At 42.8% G+C, this 24191-nt stretch overlaps 2 protein-coding genes across 2 annotated transcripts in view; one reads left to right on the plus strand and one right to left on the minus strand.

Annotated features, from left to right (window-relative positions):
• Positions 1–3298, plus strand: part of LTK (leukocyte receptor tyrosine kinase) — a 53431-nt gene extending 50133 nt beyond the window's left edge. Inside the window, exons 27-29 of the mRNA XM_009815562.2 lie at positions 1214–1348; positions 1713–1803; positions 2522–3298. Coding sequence (XP_009813864.2) covers positions 1214–1348; positions 1713–1803; positions 2522–3298 — 1003 coding nt within the window. The remainder of the gene's footprint in view (positions 1–1213; positions 1349–1712; positions 1804–2521) is intronic.
• Positions 3299–11972: 8674 nt separating this feature from the next.
• The window catches only part of ITPKA (inositol-trisphosphate 3-kinase A), a 36236-nt gene continuing 24017 nt past the window's right edge, over positions 11973–24191 (minus strand). The window contains exons 2-7 of the mRNA XM_059819765.1: positions 23271–23367; positions 20877–21090; positions 18955–19159; positions 14211–14312; positions 13067–13138; positions 11973–12194 (exon numbers count right to left, since the gene is read on the minus strand). Coding sequence (XP_059675748.1) covers positions 11991–12194; positions 13067–13138; positions 14211–14312; positions 18955–19159; positions 20877–21090; positions 23271–23367 — 894 coding nt within the window. The 3' untranslated portion in view covers positions 11973–11990. The remainder of the gene's footprint in view (positions 12195–13066; positions 13139–14210; positions 14313–18954; positions 19160–20876; positions 21091–23270; positions 23368–24191) is intronic.

Genomic DNA, 24191 nt, shown 5'->3' on the forward strand with positions numbered 1-24191 from the left:
GGCAATCAAGAAGTGAAAAGAGAAAGCAGATTAGATTCCCAAGAAGTCTCAGTTAAAAATCCAGACAAATACCATCAGACACTTCCCTCAACCCTCAGTATTTGCCACTCAGTTTCTATCAGTGATGAGACCAGCTTATATATCTTGTAAATGACTCTCTACTACCCAGGATTACTCTTTCGTATGATTTTTTCTGTTGTATATAAAACATCAGCAGATTTAATCAGAAATCCTTGCTGGTTGCTGAGGAGACGATATTTATATATTGATCCTCCTGTAACTTGATCTTTCTTTAAAATAAGCACCCCCTCAACAGTAGCACATTCATGCACAGGTGCTGGGGAATGGAAGCTTTCCAGTTGCTTAAGAACGCCTCTCTCCCTATACAGTAGATTCTTCAGTATACTATACTGAGACATTCCCTTAAATGCCACACTGACCCAGTTTCCTGAAGTTGTTAGTGATGCTGGAAGACAAGAGATTGTTTATCAGCACCTAACTGTGAGCAGCCAGTACTAAATATTTCTAAGGAAAGTGCTACAATTCCTGTAATAGGCTATTATAAGTAACATGTGTGTACTGGAAATTTCTTCCACCTTTGCAGCAAATAGTGACTCTTAAAATTCTGACTCTGCTGAAGTCCTGGCAGAGCACTCTTGACTCTCCTGAGTCTTAAGTCATACATTATTTTCAATGGCACTGCCTAACTGACCCGTGGATGTGAATAGGAGAGCAACCATATCATGACAAAAAAATAAATGATGCTGCCTTTCAGTTTCACTGGATGTCTCTTACTTGATTTTATTCTTGAGCATCCTGTTCCCAAACACTGATTCAAACGTCTCAAGTCTTCCCAAGTAAGGTAGGAATCTCCACGCCAGATCTAACAGTTCTTTTCAGTTAGACCATACACAGCAAAGGGTGCTCTGGCTTTTCCTGCTCTAGACATAACAAATGCAGCATAAAGAACAACTTCAGAGTTATTAAAATATTTTGAAAATCCTGCAAAGCTACTTTTGGAGCTTGAGCAAAGCTTTTGATTGATTGTGTTTTTTATATCAAAGTTGACTCATAATCACGCTAATTGCACATTACTGTGGTTGGCCTACATCTTCGAAAGGTTGTTACTGTGGTGTTACCTACACAGCTTCGTGCCAGGTTTGTGGAGCACAAATGAAACCTAATTGCTATTGTTGGCTGGTTTCTGACACAGGTCCTTTGGTGTACTGCTTTGGGAGATCTTCTCCCTAGGCTACATGCCCTATCCTTGCAAAACCAATCAGGAAGTGCTGGAATTTGTCACCAGTGGAGGAAGAATGGATCCACCAAAAAACTGTCCAGGGCCAGTGTAAGTATTTCCTTACTCCCACAAGCCAAGGGATAGTGGGTATCAAACAGGTTAGACAAAGGCAACTAGACACCTTTTAGTCAGGGAATGGTGATTGCCCCCAGTGTTAAGTGGGTATTATTGAAAGTCTCTTGAGCCACTGCCTCTCGTATACAGCTTAGAGCACTATAGCATTTGCTTTAAGTAGTGATCCCCTAATGGCTCAGGATCCAAGGATACAGAAATGACATGTCCACTTTTGCTCTCCTCCTTTGGGCCATGTACCGAGTGCAGTTCCTCTGGACCCATGATCACTTCATACCGAAACACATTTTACATAATTATCTTTCTTCATTGATACTTTTATTTTTTTACTTATTTTAAGGTACCGGATCATGACACAGTGCTGGCAGCACAGCCCAGAGTATCGGCCAAACTTCTCCACCATTCTGGAAAGAATCAAGTATTGCACACAGGTATTGGTCTTTGGTATCCAGGTGGATGATAATCCATGGAACGCCAGCTATCCAAAGGCACTAGCTTTAGTGCCCAAAACAAGTGAAGAGCCCTGACAGAGTGATCTAATTACTTTCCTAATTGTGGTGGTGCTGTTGGCTCAACTGCTCTTTTCATTTGGGTTTTCTGGTATCCATCCTCACTCTCCCATCTTCAACCAAAATGAGACTATACTGTTCCTTACTGTTCCTGTGCAAGTGGATGCTTCCAGCTCTCAACTTGTTCAGTAGCAAAATGTCCTCCATTTTGTGATGGAAAGGTATTTAGAATCTCTTTCAAGGTCCATATTCTGACCTTGCCTAATGTTGCTCGAAAGCCACAGCTGAATTGATATGGAGGTGGGGAATAAGGTGGCAGGGTGATTTTACCATTTGATAGCAATTTACAGCTACAGGGCTGGATCCAACCTCCCAAGGAAGAAATGATATACTAGTGCCCCCAGCTTAGCCACTGATTTCAGTAAAGCACAGCCTCTGCTCAAAGGAAGCATGTAAATGAGAGAGCATTTTTGCCAGATGGCACACGGGACCTTGTACGACGTGCAGGAATATTGCCCAAACCTGATGTCAGCCTCTGCCAAAAGCTTTTTCACTCTTATAGCTATTTCTCTTAAAATGCAGGTGTGACAGTCACCCTGGAGGTGCTCAGGGTGTAACAGATTCTTGTGTCTCTTCTCAGGACCCTGATGTGATCAACACTGAACTGCCCATGGAGTGTGGCCCCACGCCAGAGGATGAAGGGAGTACAGTCATGCGCCCAAACATTTCCAGTGGGATAGTGCCCCTGTTGGTAAGCCCTTCTCTCACACCTCAGACAACACCTAAAACGCTGGACTCCCACCACGCTGGACACAAACTTGTACAATGTCCACAAGAGCTACTGGTGGAGAACCTGAGCAACTGGACTACCCGAGGGCCCAGCCTGCCATGCCTCAGCGATTTCAACAGTGGGTCCTGGTTCCAGCAGACCTCAAATCAGAAGTTGGAACTCAGCAATCCACCAACCCACAGACTTAAAAACAAAACAAAAAATCTTTGGAACCCAACCTATGGATCATGGGTGCTAGAGAACATCTGTCACCTCAGCCCCAGCTCCAAGCTCAAAGCAACTCCAGAGCGGGAAGATTCGGGCTTTGATGGGAATTGCAGTTCTTCTCCTAGCTCTCGGGCTTCTCCAGCATCTCCAAGTCGAAGCAACTGCCCTCACCTGGATATCAGTGGGATTGAACTGGTGAAACTCCAGACTTTCCCCTGCGGCAATGTAAATTATGCTTATGATGACCTGTGCTACAGCACTGACCACCAGCCATCAGCTTTGGCAGAGGTCAGAGCAGCTGTGCTAAGGAGCTCCAGCCTGCATAGAGATGAAAAGCCTTTTTATAAAACAGAGAAAACATCAAGAGAGAGGGACTCTGGTCTGTCTTTGTCAGATGACCTCAGTGTTACTCCAGTATAACAGAAACGGTTCTTCCAAAGGTCAGGGAGTGTGTGCGTCTGGAAGGACTGCTTCCTATTTCATTTACTTCCTCCATTTAAGTTCCTTCAGCTGGGTGATGTTTCAACATCAGCAATGTTCTGCTTCCTCCTTCTACGTGCCGGATCCCCAGATCATTAAAGACAGACAGTTGCATTTCTGTCTCTGTCCATCAAATGTGTTCCACTGAACCAGCTTAGCGGTGGAGACCAATGGCATTGCTGCTCTGATTCAGAATACAATACTTAATGAAAGGACTCTGTCTCAATCTGCTCAGGTGAAAAGAAATGGACCTGCCATCCATCCACAGCATTTGGATGGAAATAACGACCAACACAGGTTGTGCTTCTTTCTGACCAAGGAAACCAAAAATGCATGCTGTGCCAGCAGCAACCAATCTGCAAAGGCTGCTTTTTACAGTCCTGATGACTTACTAGTGATGTGCATGCACTGTAAGGGAAATAAATACATAGCAGCCACATTTGCATCTGTTTTATTAGCAGACCCTGTGGAAAAACATGAAAACAAAGCTACTGCTCAAATTGGAAGCAGTAGGAAGGATGAAAAAAAAATCCAGGCTCCTCTGAGCATGTGCTTTGAAAGCAAGCAATGAAGAGGAAAACAAATTTACTATTAAAAAAAACCCCAGTTGGTAGAGCTGATAGTATCCCTTTGAATAGTGAAGGAAACGTACTGCTTGCCTCATGGTGTTGCTTTCCTCACAGCTCCTGGCACGGAAGGGGCAGGTGGTTTTCCAAGAAAGCGTGAGCTGCACAGGGTGATGAGAAATGGACTGTCTTTATCTTTTAATGGACTTTACTTGGGATGAACTTCGGTTTTGTAAGTACGTTGATATTCAGATGTAATTTCCTGTGCTATGTTGGTAAGCGTTAAGCTGAGGTTCTCGGGTAACTGTCTACCATTTGGCGCACTGGAGGAATTCTTGGTTTTAATGCCTACTCCTCTGAGTTAGAAACAAAGTAATGCAAGGGAGGGGCAGAGTGAAGGAGAACCTAATACAAACACTACCTTACAGTGCCCTTTACACAGGAAGGTAGAATAGCTCAATCATTTGAGAAAGCTAAAATCATGACTTGGCTTCACACACCTGAGCAGGTCATCATTTCTTCTCACCTTCCAAGCATACAGGCTTGCTGGTAAATGTAGTTGGTTGGTTGTTTTGAAGACAGCTCATTTCTAAGGCTTTCTTCTGTTGCTTAGGGTCTAAACCGATGTTTACAGATTAAAGCCTGCAAAATGAGGAGACTGAAAAAGTAAATAATTTGGATTAAGCTTGAACAGTCTTGGAAGCATTTTGTCCTTGTCCCACTCCTGAATGTTGCACTGCCAACCTACGTTGGCAAATTACATGCTGCCTTCATGTCTAATTGAGTTGTATGGCGAGATGTCAGTTGTAGACTCTGTCTGGTTCCTTTCCGAGGGAAGAGGTGCTCTGGTACAAGCTTCATGCTTAGCGATCATCAGCTGCATGTGCAGTCTGAAGATGCAGGCTGGCAGGAGAGGGTTTGCTTTGACCACAGAGACTTCCTGTCCTCTGCATCATTCAGGGATGGACACTACTGAGCTGTGGTACAAGCACAGAGTGAAGAGTCTGAATCCATCTTGAGTGAAATCCCTCTTCAGTCCCGGTTTATGCTTTGTTGGTCTGACTTTGTATCTGTTCCAAGCTTCCTATAGTTTTAGGCCTTTGGCTTTAGAATGAATAGTTTTATATACCATCATTTCCAGACCTGAGTGGTGATGATGATCACATTTCAGCAATAACCCATATGGTATGGAAATAATTCCAAGTCCATGTTGGGAAATGACAGGTGGTCAGAGCAGAGGGGTCCCTCCATGCCCGGGCAAATTCCTGGAGTGGTGTGGGGACTGACGGGCTGAGTGACCAAGGGAGATGGTTGCCCTTGCCTCATGCCCTTCTTTCCATTTCATCTTTGCTTTAGCTCGCTGTCTTCCCTCAAGTTTAGCTCACTGCCTGTCCTACCTGATGTCCAGGAGCTGCTACAGCCCAGTTAGATGAGGTGGGAAAGCCCAGTTAGCAGGAAATTATCTTATTCTTTCCTCTTGCAGAGGCTAACATTTTTTTGGTCGTATTTCAGGCTGGCCACCTCTGGACCATGCTAGTCAAGAATAAATACGTCTACTCCTAGCTGTTGGATTGGGCTACCAGTCTTCTCCCCATATGCAGCACTTGCCTCAACTTAATTCACGCATTTAGAAAGGCCAATAATGATGAAACTAGATACGCCACTGAAAAGTGACATGAGAGAAGAGCACAGTTCTATCACCAATGCCACAGGCAGCCTTGGCTGCAGCTGTGCCTTCATTTTATAAATAAAATGCAAGTTCTTCAGTCCAGAACTTCAGACAAATACCTGTTTTTACTGAATAGCTGCATCAAGGTACTTATTTACAGGCAGAGCATGGACAAAGCTGCATTGAGCCAGAATAAAACTCCATCCTCTTATACCTAAGAGTGACCAACAGTGGGGTGTGGAAGGGCACCTGTAAGAGTAGAGTGAGCATGTAGTGATTATTTATTTCCTAGACATACTTTGCTGGTTTACAACAGCATGTAGCTCAGGGATGTACTGAGCCAGATGCAGTGTCTTGTAACACAACAGAACATGGAGCTGCACATACCAAATGGGCACTAAAAGAAAAAGCCAGAAATTTTAAAAGAATCTGCATTAGCAAACTGAATTTTATATAAGCACTTGACTCCCTCAGATGGAACTAAAGGTAAATGGTCTTGTCAGCACAGTTGCCATGACTTTTTTTGACCTGTAACAGCTTTTCTATGCATAGCTGATCTCTTAGCTGCTTTTTAAAAACCCTCACAGATAATGAATTTTTAATTAATACCCTGGAGGAAATAATGTTAATATTGCTTCTGTTGCAATGCTACATGCTGTCCAAACCATATTCTCTAAAAAGAAAAATGACATATAGTACAATGATGTATAGTACAACCTTCAGTCCTGCAACTCTGAGACTGAAACTTACTGTTCATAGAATCACAGATTTCCTAGTGCTCAGTTGCTACCATTTCAAAATATAACTTGCTTGAAACTGTTTTTTAAGGAGACACTTTTAGTGCATAATCAATGAGTTGAACCCATAGTGTCAAAATTAGATTACTTTGGCAATTGAAAGCCAAAACCTGATATTGTTTCCTAGAGGAATGACACGAGCTGGAGATCTGGGATTAAGTCAGTCCTGTAATACATGTCAAAAGTCTTCCAACACTTCCCCACCGGAGAATCAGCCATTTATAGGATTACTAAAAATTGCTCTTCCTGATGGGTGTCTGTCTTTTAACACGTTACCAACTTGGTTTTAGATTTGTGTGTACACAGTTGTTGGGTTTTTTTTCTTCCGGGCTCAGCATTTATGTTGCTTTGAACAACCTCATACCTACATTTTAAAGAGGGGCCTGAATAACAAAAGATGAAACAATAATGCAAATTTCAATTTGTCTTTCTCTGCTTTCTTTTCACATTTGTTGATATTCTTGCTTTCAGTTTCTTTGTTATCTTTGCTCTCCTCAACTTAAAAGTGTTTTGTATCTTCATTCTCCCTTGAAAGAAACAGCATTTTTAACTGCACTGTCCCCCTCATATCAACCTTTTTCCTGAGGTAAGTAAGTTCTCTACTGATTTGCCAAAGGACATGTGTGAGAAAGCTTTGCAAGTCTAATGAAATAGTTACAGACTTTTGCAAATGTAACTTACTCCACCTCCCATACCCTCCCCCGACTTACCGAAAGAGAAGAAAACACTCCTGCTGGGAGTGTGGGTCTCCTCAATGTATTTGCATCTCCACAGCTGTGTCAGCCAGGGGCCATGCTTCCTCAGACCCTCGAGCAGCAGAGCTCTGCAAGACAGCTTCTCCTGTAGACATGGCCTTGCTCACTCTCCTTCTGGCTGCCTACCTTTTTCAGTCTGCAGAGACCATTAGGCATGACATCATTAACATCTTCCTGTCTCATCACATGACTTTTTCATTTAGTCGTATTGGTTTTGATTTGTCGTTACCTCTGACCATGGCAGCACTTCTTGCCAACTCACCTTTCTGGGTGACTACTGTACATAAGTAGATGGCACGCCTGCTTCTACGCAATTTAAAGCTGGATAAGTGTATACTTCTGTATTTGCAACACAAAATAAAGAGACACTAATGGTGGCTAGTTGTTTCCCTCTCTGCTAAATACTCTTTGCACACAGGTAAGAGGACACTCTTACTGAGAAGTGGTGCCAGTCCCAGAGGGTTGACTGCTTGTTCCCTGCTGCCACACAAAACTGCCCAGTGGAGCAGCTAACTGCTCTGAGTCAGCCAAGTGCCTTTTGATATACTGTAGGCTACGAACTGAGGTTTTTGAGACAGAGCTTACCTCAAAGGAAGCTGTCAAGCTTTGTGTAGATCAGGTTCAAAGCAAATTTAACTAATGGGTTTTGGAACCAAGCTCCAACACTACCGTCTAGATGTCTTAGAACTAGTATTGTTTTAGGAAATATTAGATGCTAAAGACTAAAAGCAAAGAAACACTGAAATAAACAGGTTTTGTCCCTTCCCTAAAGACATTATTGAGGAAAAGAAATTACTGTCCTGTGACCAAATCACAGTGGATGTCTTTTTTCCTTCAGTCTCATTTATTTAGTAGCATACACACTCAGAGTAACAAACACTCAATCAATACAGTCAATGTCAAAAGTGACCATGGTCAGCATTGCATTGTAGTGTTCAGAACGGATGCACTGTGGATGATACAGGCCATTTGATCTCAGTACCTTAAGAATAACAAATAATAACAACAGCAATAAAAAAAAAATAAAATAGCAAGAGCCCTCTGAGATACTTAAGGGTTTGGTCCAACTCCCATTGAAATCTTTCCCTATAATAGGAACTAGATCAGATGTTAAGTGAATTTTCCCCCCTGTGTAAAATTTAGAGGGATTTATTTTTTACCACTTTGGTTAAATTGATTCCAAATTTATATCCTTGTGGGGCCCCAACACCAATAATTTTTAAACTTAGCTGAATGTATTTCTTCGTGCATTTCTTTCTATATTGCACCCCTCCTCCAAAGAATCTCACAGCATCTTGCAAGCAATAATGGACAGCCTCACACTGTTCCTGTGAGGTAAGTAGGTACTATTCCCATCTGTAAAATGGGAACAAAACTGAGGCCTAGGGTAGTTGTCGAAGGCCAAAAAAACAAGTCACTGACAAAGTTGAGGGAGAGAAGTCCTACTGCTAGATTCACACAGGAATGCAGCATCTACAGCAGTAAGCATTGCTGCATCTAACTCGTGAGTTTAAAGACCTTGATGCCTAAGTCAGAGGTGCCAGAGTGCCTCTGGACGAGCATATCTTACCATGCTGTGAAAACACAGGCTCTTGGTGTCTCCAGATTGAGACAATATCTATCTCAGCAGAGGCATTAAAGAAAGAACTACATTCTGGACCTGTATGTGAACAAGTACCTTGGTTATCATGCATCAGCTCTTCTGTTACATGGCTGTGCAAAGGCATCATGTTGACCCTCTGGTAAATACAAGCTTATTCAAGGCAACTTACCCCATAGTGGAATAAGGCTATGCTGCTTCCTCACACTAGCAAGGGAGTGTACACAGACAGGCACTCTGGGCCACCCAATGTGAATCAGGGTATTTAACTTACTTACCCTGTGGTGGTTTGCTCATGAGCTCATCGCCTCCAGCCCCTTAGAGATGCAGTGCTCAGTTGCCGTCTTTCTTACACTTGCAGTTTGCTAATGAAAAGCTGCCCTCCTTTTCTCCTTTCCCATAACAGCAGCAGAAGATTGTGGCTTCTTCCCTTCTAATTCCTTAGCAAGCCAAAGGGCCATTTCAAAACTAACTTGCTAGAACTACTTATCATCTGGACTGAGTTTCCAGACCAGAGTCTGCTACAGCAGAGGTTTTCTTTTTCCCTGACCTTTTCAACTACTGCAGAGGAACGGATCATTCTCCATGTTTTCCCCCCAAGACCATGTACTGCAAACCATCCGGGTGCTAGCAGCAGTTGGTTTTTTTGAAGCTACTGGTACCACATTGCTTCTAGTTCTCCTTTAGAACTGGACAGTCATTCTAAAAGTTTGTCTCAAATTCTCAACTGACATTTGAGCATCAACTTTTACCCTCTAAATCTCCCCTCCAGAAAATAAGTTACACTGGTGCAAAAGATTCACATACGTGGTAACAGAAGAAAGAAATTTAACTCTGAAGATTAATTAGGCAAACCACTAATGAATTCTAGCACCTTAACAGTCTCATTTCTAACTTTTCTAATTTTTTTTTTTATTATGGTAGGACTGCTTGCACTTGCAGTGTGATAGAAAAGGTATTGTTATTAAAGTCCTCCCCATGAGACCTATTTACTACCTATTCTCCTTAAGCACTGCTAACCTGTGGCTTACCTATTGGCTGCAGGAAAGGAGGAAGTTTTTTTTTTTTTAAATTGTATGAAATTCACAGATTAATTTCTCATCTCAGAGCAGTTCAAAAGTTAGGAGGCATCTGGAATGATACTTTCTGTGCTCTCTATTGAAGGCTTGCTGTCAAAAAAGAAAAAAGCATAAGCCCTCTGAAATACCAAGTGGAAAATTCATTAACGTAAAAATAAAACTGAGAGGGACGCTGGGAGGCCACAGAAGTAGTCTGAATTTGCAGTGAACTGCAAAAATAATTACCAGTTTCAAACAACTTCTGTTTTAGGATGAAATGTTTCCACATGTCATTACTTCCTACAGAATACCCACTCTATGTCGTCTAACTTTTAGGTCACAATTGAGCTTGAATTTTTAATACTGCTGTTTTGTTTAGAGGCGATGAAAAAGTCATTAAATCTGCCTGATCTCTTAGTACAGTAGTGTGTTATCTAAAGTAACTCCTTTCAGAAATTATTTTAAGCTCTTCAATTCTAATTACAAATGTTATCGATAGATTTCGTTCCAGATCTGGAGTCTACAGTCTTTTTTTGCTCACAATCATGATTATTATTGAAATAGCAGTTTCCCAAAGCATGGAGTCACTTTCATACATCCTAAAGTTCTCAGAATCTCTCCTGAGCACAGGACACCAGCAAAAGACAGCAATTTCTCATCAATGCACATTATCAGCTTTAGACATTGAAAAGGGATTAATCAAATAGTAATAAGTCTTGTCCTCATTTTGAAAACTGCATCATCACATTATTAATGTTAAAACCTGGAATGTGAGTGAACACATGAATACTGATAGTATTTATACTGCTAGTATTTAAAGAACTGTTCAAGTGACTAGAGGCAACCAACAGAGAAGGTATGTGAAGCCATGACAAGAAATCACTTCAGTCTTTCTTGACTTTAACCTAAACACTGTGAATTTTCTGTGGCTGTGTCTGGGTCACAGCAAAAGAAGAATGAACCACAGATGGCCCAGCAATTCCAGATGGGAACTAGGGGATGTGATATATTGGCATTCCTTCCCCCAAACTGCCCTGAGTTAACAGCTGATACCTTGGAGGCAGGATGCCTGGGAATTATCTCATCATTAGTGTAATGCTATGAATGCAGAAACATCACCTTCCTGATCGCTGCACCAGTCTATACACTTAAGCGGCAGCATCATATTTGGGAACAGGAGCATGGCCAAGAAGTCACATGCATTAGGAGACAGTCAAACCATGATCTTAAGAGATCACATTGGCTGCTGGCTACTAGTGCATACGTGTGTGTGCACATGTATAGGAGTTTTATCTTTAAAAATAAACAAGCCCTGAAAAAACCCCTTAGTTCCCTGGTCTGTGTGTGAAAGAGTCATTAATGATTTTCAGAACTGCAGTTCCACTGCAAGAGGCCAAACTTGCCATGCTAGGCACTTTTCCAACAGCCCACCCAGTCTGAAAAATGTTTTTGGAGACAATAGGCTGCTATTCTCTCCCTAGAGTATTTGTAATCTCCTGAGAGGCTACATAAAAAGCAAAGGCTGTTCTTGGATAGAAGTGAATCAAGGCTAGGGTAGGGAGGAGGAGGAATGGTCAACAGCAGTTACCACAACCAGCCACTACAAACTGCTGTCTCCCTTTGCTCCAGGTTTTGTGTGATTATCACCCATTCCACGTTGTGCACACTGTAACACAATGCAGCAGAAGTTGTTGGTCCAACCTATAGCATACACAGGAGCAAGGAAACCTGGAATTCGGGGGGAAAAAAAAACCCATTCTTGCTGGTTTCACAACTATGCAGTTCCCTGAAAAATTGCTATTCCTACCCTGAATCCCCAAGCACTTGCTCTGGTTCACTAAGAGGTAATCTGGAGTCCCATCTGTTTGCCAGAAATCAGAACCATTCTGGTTTACCATACAGACCTCTTGACTCATGCTGGTGTGATTCCTGAGTATGGAGATCTTCATTCTCTGAGGACCAGCCTTAAGTTAGGCTGGTGCAATACAGACCAATCTGGAGTTACTTAGGTTCAGAGAGGGCCGAAGCAAAGTCGTTTTGATGACTAACTGCCAGGTTCTGGATGCAGCTCCCTCTGCACTGATGACCTCAGGAGTTTGGAGAGAGTTAAAGGTTTCCTTCTGACTGAGTGATCCCAGTAGAGCAGAAAGTTACAGAGCAGCCCTGCAGTTTCGTGTCATTCTCAACTCATCTTTCAGTGATGCTTTCCAAGATGCCAATCAAATTGTCCAACCCCAACAAGTACCCATCCTCCCTGTTGCCTTCTTGCCAGGGGATCCTGTGATCCAGTGTCTGCCCATCAGGGAGAAGGGTGGTCTTTCCAAAATCGATCAGCCACACATTGGCATTCCCACTGCCATCATGTACAAAAAGTAGTGAACTTCCAACGACCTGGAAGACAGATTGAGATGATGTGGTTAAAAACACGTTTTTAGCTCTCCCCCTCGATTTAACACTTCCCACTAAGAAGGTGACCTCCTCGGGTGACCTTCTCACCTGTGACGCAACAGACTTGTGGGGTGCACTTATACATTGGCAATTTACATGCCCCATTTGCATAACCATGTCAATCAGTAGGGACACAGTAGACAAAGGGAAGAAAAGCAATTCTCCAGCTCATTTGGCAGCAGGTCTCAATTTGAGTAATTCAGCAAAAGCCAGTGGCTACTTTCAAAGAAAGACCATGACCCATGATTAACGAAAATGCCTCTAGTGACAAGAGGAAATCCACAAGGTAAAATAAATTGTCTGATCTCAAAATCTTGAGCTGTAACAAGCAGAACTTAAAATGCTAATGATGCCTTCTCCACAGGAGAGCATACAAGGAGAACATATAGAACAGAATTATAGTGTTTCAACATAAATCCAGTATAACTAATAAAGCCTTCATTGTTAAATTACAACTGAAGGCTACTGTACCAAATGCAAGCTTCCAGATTACCATTCCCCCATAAAGACTCCCACTGGAACACACCAAGATGAGAGAAACCACAGGAAACTGGTACTAGTAAACCATTCCCTGCAGTGGCCCAGAGCTATAAGCGCTGGGATGTTATAAAGATGGGAGGATTTATTATTCTGCAACCGGTTTAATCTTTCTATATCACTGTAATGGAGGCTTTGAGGTATCTGTGTTGTTAACATATATTAGTTTTCTTCTACTACAAAATCCTTTCTTCTAACACAGCAGGCTATTCTAAAGTACATCTGAATGAGCAAACGAAGCAGCAATGCACCTCCACAGCATTACACTCACTGCTCACCTCATGTCGCTTGAAGAAGTCTGAGGATTCAAGAATGATATGAATTTCCTGCAGACGCTTGAGGTATTTTTTCTGGAGGAGGAAGAAAAAAAAACAAACCAACCCATAAATGTTTAAGTAAAGAATGAATGAATACCAGAGTCAATATAATGAAGAAATCATGTTAATTTTAGGCTAGAGGTCCTTCAAAACAACAGGTTCACCATTTGAAAGTCAATCTGAAAATACACTTCAACGGGCTTTATAGTGAATGAAGAGACTGGAGTTGCTCTGCTGCATGTGTTACACCAAGCATACTTATCTGTCTTGCTTTGGATGCAGTGAGTCTTTCGGCATCCCTTTTATTTTTTCCTTTTTTATAAAGAGAAAAAAGGTTGAAGAAATTAAAAATCTTCAGCTCTCCACAGTGAGAAGAGAGTGAAATTGTGTTAGAGAGACTAGGAACTCCAACCATGGTAGGGGTGAGAATAATTAAAAAAAAAAAAGGCTTAATGCATAAAGCTCTAGTATATGTTTTTAATGCTGCCCTGTGTTATGAAGCACGCTCCTCCTGGAGGGCTAATCTGCCTTCACAATGGCTTCTACACTGCAGCAAAACACTATGGCATCCTTTGAAGTTCCAAAGACAAAAGACATGTTATGCCATCTACCACACGCCTGCTGTGCTACCCAGGAAGCAGCATACAGGAATTGCTCTTTGAGGCGAGTCTCACACATAGGAGCGCAGCCATCCACCAATCTCACTTCCTGCCCCCATGCTCTGGTTTTATCCTCTCCAGACTGAATTCCCAAATCACAGGTTTTCCTGCCAACACAGTCCTTGCTTAGACATCATCATCCCTCTGATGCATCTAACACCCATGGTCGAAGCTGATGGCAAGCCACAAATTAGCTTGACTAACGTTTTGCTAGCATGAGGAACTTGGGGTGAACTCATGGCACGAGCAGCCAGAACTGGTCTCGGCCAACTACTGCTCACAGCCCACCAAGTCCCCACATTCACTCCATCTGCTGAGAGGGACTGGAAGTCAAAACCATTCTCCTCTTCCGTAGTTTAATTCATTTTTCTTGTACCAGAGGAAGCATGGCCCTGAAGCAAGTTCATTGGGTCAAAGATCAGTGAACCTGAAGAGATCAGACTCACCAGAATAGTCGTGTTGCCCTCAATGAATTCCACAAAAACCTGTAGAACTTGCTCCTGTGTCTTCGTAGTTTTGAAGTTTGTGTTACATGTTCCATCCGCCTTCTGCACAAAAATGCACAAAGACAGAGACGAATTATACTACACACATATTATTCTCCTCAGTCAATCCTCTTGAACCATCAACAGCTCAGCTCTTGCTGACCAGACAGAAGTGAGTAGTTGAACAGGAAGAGAGCAGATAAACCAAGCAAGAAGTGGAGGAGAAAAGACACAAAAGCTGATTGGGTTACTTTAAATGGCACTTCACTTCCTGTTGAATGCAGTTAAAAAAAACAATTCAAGATACTACCAGGCTGCAGGCAGGTTCTCTCACGTGTCAGTACTAGCAGCGCAAAGTTCAATGGGGCAAACCACAGTGACCTCTTTGGTTGTCCTCTCATCTAGCCTGGTGTAGTCAAACCCTGACTGGGGCTGTAACAGGACATTTTCAAACCCAATTTTCTAGTCCTTTATGTTTGGGATTTTATTTTTCCACGTGGAAATCAAAGAATTGCGGTTAAGACTCAGTTCCCAATATACATTTGCACATGAACGTGACCCAGAAGTCACAGAACAGAAAGCTAGTTGCAGACAAGAACAACTCGGGATTTGCAATGCTAGCAGTGCCACAAACGCTAGCAGTGGCAAAGCAGGTGTGTGAATTTTGGCAAAGGACAGTGCGGGCATGCTTGTATCCAACCAGGTCCTGGAGAAATTCAGAGTATTTTTGTGCTAGCAGTATGGCTCAGTACAGAAGCATCCTGCTACTGAAAAAAAAAGTCTTTTTATGTGCTGCTAGCAACCAGTTTGTGCTTGTGGAGCTACAAGTAAATAAAAACAGTGCATGAATTGGAGATATCTGTCAACATAGACTATATGAATATGCATTTCTCGAAGAATATCCCTGCTAATTCAAGAGACACAAATATGAGCTTTTGGACATGCATGTAAAATACAGCAATTATTACAGTCGGTAGCCTGTATCCACTACAAGCCTGCAAGATTATCAAACTGTATTTCTCTCCATCCTATCAGTCCAATGAAATCCCTCATTTCCATTATGGGTAAATCAACAGGTCATCAAAATGTGTTCCCTCCCACACGTTAAAAGTCACTGCACCAAAATGGGGTAAATTCAGCTCCAGTCTCAGCAGGTGAAACACTATTTACTCCACAGCAGAACTCATCCCCTAGTATATACATGAAGAAAATCTGATAATGCTGAATTTCCAGATTTGTCATGCAAGAGAATGAACTGACTGAATGGCAAAGCCATGCAGAACAGCCTCCCACCTACCAGACTTTCTAGCAGCAGAATAAACAGAATTTTATTCCAAGGCTGTGGGCCAGATACAAGTGTGGCATGTCAGCCTGATGAGATGTGTAAGTTATGCAAGAGAAGTTCAGCAGGTAGGCAGGAAAGTTAGGAGCCATCTGATCTGATGTATGATAACAGCACAGAGATTTGGAACTTAGTCTGATGCCTCGTACCTCTTCACTGGAGTAAGGTTTTAAAAATAATTTCTCCCCGTGCCCTAAATCCCAGAGCAAAGTCTGGAATAGCTGCTGTGTGTTCCCTTTTCATCCTTTTTCGTCTGGACAGACTAGTTGCTTGCTTCCCTGTTGTTTCGAAACACTTTTATGATTTTGTTCCTTTGCAGTGGTTGGCAGGAAATGTAACTGCTGCCTGTCTTTACTTGCTGGAAACAACATCCAGATTTTGAGTGGCACCATCCCTCGGTGTTCTATACGAGGTCCTTGCAACAACTCTGGATGTACCTGATCCCCAGGAGGCACTTGCCTGACTCGCTCCTTGAAGTCATACCTTTGTCAGGGCCTCCACATACATTCCTGCATAGCAGAACAGTCCGTTACGCAGTGCAGCTGTGGGCCACTTTCAGCACTTCTCTTTAGATGTGACAGTGACATGGCTAGCAGTAGGGCAGGTTTGTTGGCTCCATAAAATAGTGCTACCTATCTTAACCTGCGTGGTCCTGCTCAGATTCCTCTGCAGACTTCCCTTAAAGGGCTCTGGGTTAAGGTTGTGACCTAAATGGATGCACAAAGATTTATGAATCAAATCTGATGTCCTCCTAGGAAAATGGCTATCCCTGACCTAGAGCTAAAGGAATGGTACCAAAGGAAGAAGTAGCTTCCCAAACTGCACAGAGATTCAGTGACAGAATGGGAAGCCAGAACTCCTCATTCTTAGCCCCATGCATCTCCACTCTGCAAAACTATTAGCTAAGTGTTGTAGAGACAACGTTTGTGATGCCTAGCCTTCAAACAGCCCCTTCCAGAGAGGAAACCTGCATTCTGAATCTGGCAGGCACAAGAGACTGAGTGTCAGGTGCCAGCTGTAGGGAAACTCAATGGTTCAAACTGTTTTTTGTAAGAGGAAGAGGGACAAATCCCGTAAATGAACTTGTCTTGACTTCAGAGCAAGGCAAGGAAAAGAGATGGATCAACCTAAAGAGAAAAGGCACCCCACTGATGAAGGAGGAGTGCATATGGTGAATCAGATCTCATTTATCGGCAGCCACTTCACAGAAGGGTTTTTATGATTTCAGTTTCTTTGCTTCTGCTTCCTGCTCCTGCAGCCACAGGGCAGGAATATTTCTGAATGACCAAACCCAACATACCTGCTCAGCTAACTCCAGGGGTTATCAGTTTACTCAGGGAGAACACCACCTTTTTCCCCATCAACCACTAGTTGGCACCACTGATCCTTATAGGCTCTCCTCTCAAAATGGGGGTCTCTGCAGCACAGCTTTGCTCCTCTGCAAATGTACAGAACTGGACGTACATCAGCCACAGTGAAACAGTGTGAGGAGTACGGACTAGCTGTATTGCTTGAACAACTCACTTCTGTCACCATTTCTCCATGTAAAAAAAATAAGAGAATGATACTTATGTCCCTCATAACAGCACTGGGAGGTAGAGAAAAAGATTATGTACTAGAGTGCTGCAAAGCATTTCTTGTGCTTAATAAAAGATTAAGTACTTGTGTCCTGGTTTGTACAGTTACAGCATTGTCTCAATGGAGGGAGATATCACGCAGTCTGTGTGCCATACTGCTCCTACCCACCTCTGATAACTAGCCAAACCACAAAGAACAAGCCAAGAGGTTTTACTGGAGCTCCTCTGTGCTCCCTCAGCTCAGTTACTCTCCAGCACTCAACATAAATCTGCAAGTCTTCTACACTGACCAACTGTCTTTCCAAGAACATATGTTAAAGGTCTTGAGATCATCTGGGCTTCTAATTCCATCACACAGAGCATCCAAAGACCTAAGTAGTTTAGGAATAAAACAGGTATCTTGATAACATCCTCAGATGGCTGAAGGGTAAAACAGGAAGTGTCTTGGCTGGACTGGAGCCAGATCATCCACCAACCAGACAGTTTGTGCGTGAGGATGCCTCTAACAGCCAGGAGTGGGTGGCACAGCGTACAGGGGGCCAGCACAGCATGAGCTGGAAGCCCTAGTTCCTCTATCACAGCAGGAGAATCTGTGAATGAGGAAGGGAGACAACAACACAAGAGAAGCAGAGAAGAAAGGGGTGTTTAAAGAGCCTCTGCTTGTCAGCATCACCCTCTTCTATCCCTTTCTTCTTCCTATGTGCCTGAACTACGAAACAGAAGCAAAACTAATCCAGATTATAATTTGCAATGTCCTAACATACCTAAATTAAAGGTATATGCTCTGGGAATATCCTGAAATCACATAGGGTAACCCATGCTAACTTCTTCGTAGCTGTCCCGTCATGGGCTTCAGGTAACAAGTACTCATCCAGTGTGTGGGTGGGTTTGGGCAGCCCTCACCATGCTCTGTGCTGCTACAGGTACACCACTATCTAAACCCAAGCAAATTAGTTTATGGCTAGCTGTGACAGGCCTATGCAAGCAGAAAGCACACTTCTGGATTCCAGCAAGTGTTAACATTCAAGTAACTAAGTCAGGTGGCTGATATTAAGAGTAGGTCCTAATGGGTTTCTGGGTAGGTTATCTGACATTGCACAACAAATACAAAAAATTAATGGGTAGGGAAAAAAAATTGCCAAGGGTCTTCTGTGGCTGTAAGTTAGCATCCTACGAATAGTACAGGGGCACAAACTTATCCATCAAGAACAGTAGATGGACTTTGTTGACGGAGAAATTTTATTTTCCTTGTTTTGGCTTTATTCCAGCTCCATCTATATCAGATATTGTCATGTACTTAAAAGGAAAAGGGATTTCCTCAATCCCAAGCATATCTAAGCTAATACTTTTAACATGCCTTGCAAATAAACATAACCAGAACAAAAACACTTTATTGTGATTCACTTGGAATAAATATGTATAGTTCCTGGATAAAAAAAAGTAATTGCATGGAGAGAGGCAGTTATTTCTTCAGTTCTGAATTCTTCCTTATAACAGTCTCATTTTCATTCTATCTACACTGTGTACCTGCTTGAGTCCTTCCTGTAATGTCTCTGTGGTTAAGCCGAGTATGGCTGATGTGCATTTAATGCTTGACTTCATTGACACTGCTCTGTTATAATTGCAATGGATGCTTTAAAACCACAAGATACTGAACTCTGTGGTTTCAATTAGTGCATTTTCACATAATCCTTTGTAAAACCTGGCTACTGATGCGCACTAGCTTTTTCATTAATCAACAAATCAAAGTTTGGTCTCCAAGAACAGGCAGAAGTGAAACTATTACCTTAATCCCTTCAATCCTGAAGCCCAGGTTGGCACTAGAGCTGATGGTTTCCCTCCACTGCATGTATCGGGGTTTGGTGACAGCATGCTGGGCATTCTCTTCAGCTGTGGGAGCAAGAGGATCCACTTCAATCATTTTCTTGTACATGTCTTTACGCAGCTTTGGTTTCTCACGGGCCTTAGTCAACTCTTCCTCCAGGTATGTCCTGCAAAAACATCACATCCCAACAAAACTGTAAGGGCTCACCAAACATTTCTTTTTACAACTTATGAACTGTTCTCAAGAAATATCAACCAGGAAAGTAAGTGTTATCATTACCCCAGTTTTGCATATGGGGCAACTAAAGAACACAGACTAATGACTGTGCAGGCATATTTAGTGAAACAGTCACAGGAATCAGGAATTGTGTCATTCACTTCTTGTTCTAACTATACTTTTACTTACTGCTACATGTTATTGTTATGTCTGCTTACAGAATGGGAGAAAGCTGAATTCCTACTGTGCCATGAAATAAAGCTGTATTTTCAAAGGACAGTTAGGAGAGATCACTTACAATGAAATCAAAAGCAAACAGGGCTGCTGAAGTCTTACCGTCTTCTCTCTCCTCAAAAAAACCTACCATCACTCATGTGTGATTTTTTTAGGCCTCAGAAAGCAATTAAGGTTTCACTTAATGCATCAGACAGTGAAAGACAGAATCGCTCTTCATATAGTAAAAATAAAAGAGTAAAGCAGATTGTCTGAGCAGTTCCAAACCAGAAGAGGTAACTAAGAATGGGAAGGTGAAGGGTGACAAACCTTCCGCACTTTGCTGTTATCGCTCAGCCCATTAACCTGGTAACTGCTAGAAAGGCACTATCCATGTTCTCTACATTCCACTGGACTCCGAGAGCTTGTCTCTCTCCACAAAGCTTGTACTTCGTCAGGCTCCTGGAGTGTACTTTCTTCATCACAGTGTAATAAACCAGGCTGGTGTTTAGGAGATGCTGTCACTCATTACCAGAATGTCACCTACTTTGAATAAAATATGTACTGCTGCAAATCCTTCTCCTCCTTCTTCTGGGCATACCAGTGCTACACATTTCTACTCTGATTTAGCTGACAATTCATTTAAGATTCTGCATCTATTCGAAAAGGCTTGTCTGCACTCCTGTAAGTTGAATAACTCATTTATGACAATGACTCTTGAGCACCTGAGCTGGCACCCGAAAGATTACTATGACAGTTCATACCTCTCTGCACTGTTACTCCAGGCTCTCAACAGATTCCTTATCTATTTTTTATGCTTAGATAAGGGTTTCCTTGAGGTTTTCCTCTTAATCATAGACAATAAAAGGAAAAGAAAGTGAGAACCTGGAGAACAAGGTAATAGCATCATGGAGGTGTCAGAGTAGGCAAAAACACAGGTCAGTCCTGAGCAGATGGTCAACTCTCTTTACAGAAAAGATCAATACCAGTGAAGACTCATTCAAGCACTGGAAATGGGCTTTCACACTGCTGATCAGTCATGCACATTTGGAGATGGGAATTTTACTCTTTGTGGGGTTTTTTGAATCACTGCATACACAAAGATTAAATGAACTGGCAGCGAATGAATCATGTAATTTTTTTCCCCATGTATTATCAGGCCACTGCAGAGAAACTTAATCTTAAATCACCCCTGAGAATTTCTTGATGTGGATAGTTTTTGAGGCTACAGATCAGTTAAGTTTCCAGAGTCCATGTACGATCAGGCAACAACGGGACATACTCTCCTCAGGTTGTTCAAGGCAATTGCCAAACCAACAACAGGTTGTCTGGACTGAATCCCAAGGCTCCAAAAATGTTACCCAAACTGCTCCAGACAGAGCGTGACCCCATCCCCCCCTTCCTTCAAAACCCCTTCTTGGGTTACAAAGCACTTTCTCTTTCATGTACCCCACCTGATCCCCATCTTGCAGTCCATCACACAAGGCCCTTCAAAATCAGTAAGCAAGTCATCCAGCTGAATGTAGCTCTCGCCATCTCTCTCCACCACACCATGGAAGCAAGGGACGCAGGAGCGTAGTGGGTCTTTCATCAATCGCTCAAAACACTCCTTTTCATTCTCTGAGAAGCGTTTGAGAATCTTCCCACTATCAGCTGCCTTGAAACTCCCTAAAAAAAGAGAATTGAAGACATGCTGACAAGACTGATCTGCAAAAAAGAAAAACGCCTTCCCCCACCACTCCAGCTTCATCTACCTCAGCCTCATGACACCAGTTAAAGATTTCCCCTGAACAGAAAAGATAACATGCTTTTCATAAAAAATAAAACACCCAGGACAAACACAGCCGTTGGCAGTGAAAGTCCGTTTGGATACATTCCCATGTCAGAATTTATAGCTTTAAGGAGTGCAGCTGCTCCAGGCCATCGGGTTTTTTTTCCATGCTAAACTCTTTGTTAGGATATTAAACACTACTATACTTATTAAAATGCACAGGAAGAAGCCTCGAGCCAGAATTCATTAATCCTCTGACAGGCTATTTTAAAGCTGCATAACACTGCCAGGGTTAGCTTTGTCCTTAATCCTCACATAGAGTACACCTACCTGCTGAGTGTGTACGTACCGAGGCAGTACGGTCAATCAGTGATCGCTAAACAGCCACGAACAGGCCAGAAGCCAAGCACTGCCCTTTCTACCCACACACGCTGTGACTGCGTTTGTGCGTACCTCCAGGTACGGCCTCTTCTCTGGAGCCCTGCTAATCTGCAGGTACAGCCTGTAGTGCAATGTTTTTTGGGTTTGGTTTTTTTTTTTTGTTTTGTTTTGTTTTTTACCACCCCATGTCTGAATGGTATCCAGTACAAATGACAGCCTGCATAGGCCAAGACTGGCAGTAATTAGACTCCAGCTGTCTGGAGTCTCCTGGCCAGACGCTCTCCTGTCCTGCATCCTGTCAATAATGTCCGAGGAAAATACACGTTTCATTCAGAAGTACCCTTTAATCTACACGACATAAAATAGCCACCAAAGTAGGAGCCTCATTAATCCTGGGGCTAATGCTGAACTTTTATCACAGCAGGATCCTTCAGCCATTGCAAACTGGTTCTTCTCTGACAAATCCTAGAACCAGCACTGCCGCAGCACAAGGGCAAGGGTGGTGATGGCCCAGGTTTTAGTTTAGAAAGAACTTGTCACAGGGAAGAACAGCTGCAAAAAGGATGGACCTACATGTAACCACAGAAAACTATCTAAAGCAAACTGGAGCAGTATCTCTCCTCATCAGCTTCTAGTAACCTCTTAACCCTCCTCTTCCACCCTACTACACAAGCCTCCAGAAGGGTTATGATTACACGACCAGTGCATCACTCCACACAGATGAAGCCACACACTGTGATAAAAACTGCAACAAGACTGGGTCATCTTGGCACTCTGCGTGATACAAGCCAGTCCCACCAACACCACTGTGCAAAATGCAGCTACTCCATTTCTAGGACTAAATAAATTTCTCTGCACAGCTTTCAAATGCATCATATTAGTGCATTAGCATATAACGAGGTGGTTCAGGTACTGCATTAAAGCACAACGCAGCGTAGGTGCCTGCCCACATGTGTACTAATAAACCCCACACAAGCAGTTTAGGAAAAAGGGCTGCATAGGAATTAAATGAAGCACAAAAGAAGCAAACCCAATGACTTCTTTGTTGGTTTTTTTTTTTTCTTACCAATGAAACAAAGCCTACATCAGGAGCACACTTACCAACTTCTACAGATGCAAAACTAGAACCAGCCAATGAAGCTGCTCCTTGCACTCATACAGTGAGCAATGACAGACTCTGAATGCAAACGCCTGGTCAACAAGTCAATTTTCACCAGATTTGTTTTCCACTCAAGGACTGACATTCAGATGAGGGGTTTGGGGTTGGTATTAAAAACACTGTCCTTGCCAGGGCTAAGGCACACACAGACATAGACAGTAATCCTTCCCACTAGGGAACTAACACAATGGCTACTCAGGCAAGAAAGTTGATCCCATACCACAACCAACAGCAACAAATGGACTAGGACTTCAAGTCCCCAGTCCCTTTAGTTTCCCTCTAACACATAGTTTACAAAAAGCACCTCACAAGGATGTATCAGGAGCTTCCTCGCTCATCTCATTATTCAGATATATCACTCCACCTTCCCTATCCCTGCCACAACTGTAACAAAGGTGTTCTAGTTCACAGATTTATGCGATATTGCCTGCTTCCTTTTCACCTGAAGGAAGGAAACAGAGAAACACTGAAATACTGTTTTCCTTGCTGCTGCCATCCGCACTCCAGAGAAAAACACATTGAAGATATCCATCTCACCTGTATGCCCAGCCAGCTGCACCCATGAGTAGCGTTTCTTGAAGGGGCTGATGACTGGTAGATTAACCATGGTTTTAATTGTATGCCATGCTTTTTTCTGGAATACAAAAAAAAGAAGTATTAAGTTGGGCAAAAGCTGAAATCCTGACATGCCACAAACCTACCACATAGCTTCATGCACATTGAATTGTTCCTCACCAATTTGTAAGTGCTCAAAGATGGAGCGACAAAACAGACACTATGATCATCGTTGGAAAAATATGCACATAAACCCAACAATGGACAAATACTTAAATATAATGCCCTACCATCCACAAGGAAGCTGCCTGCAAGAAATAAAAAAAAGTCATACTGCACATCACAGGCCTTTTTTTAGCCACACCTGACCCTCTCTGTGTCTGAGTCATGCAGTATGCGGAGAGCAGATGCTGAACACACACTTACGCACATTCGAGTTTCCACGAGACATGAACAGAAGCTGTTTGCCACTGTCAGCAATACTTCCTCTCCCAGAGAACTTCAGCATCACCTCGTGATTAACGGCTTTCTCCGAGTCAGCAGGTGAGTCTTACTGTGACAGATGCATAGAAAATGCATCTCTAGTTGGACACGGAGGTTACCCAGGTCCCTCAGCACCCATTGACAGCGTGCTGTAGCATCTACTCCAGGTCATTGATTTTCCTGTTCCCTCCCGTCTTTCCCAATCTTGTTACTTTTTAACAAAGCTGGGCATTGCTCTGGCCACCTTTGGCTGCCGCAGGCTGCAGCTGTCTGGATACCACTGCAGCCAGACAGGGAAACAGAACAGCTGCTCACAAACAGCAGCTGAGCGCTCTGTCGCAAAGGCAGAAAGAAAAAAAAAAGTGAAAAAGTCTCGTGCTCTGGAACTGAAACCCGTGTGGGAGAGAACCACAGCCCATG

This window comes from Gavia stellata, chromosome 7 (assembly GCF_030936135.1).
Source record: "Gavia stellata isolate bGavSte3 chromosome 7, bGavSte3.hap2, whole genome shotgun sequence".
NCBI lineage: Eukaryota > Metazoa > Chordata > Aves > Gaviiformes > Gaviidae > Gavia > Gavia stellata.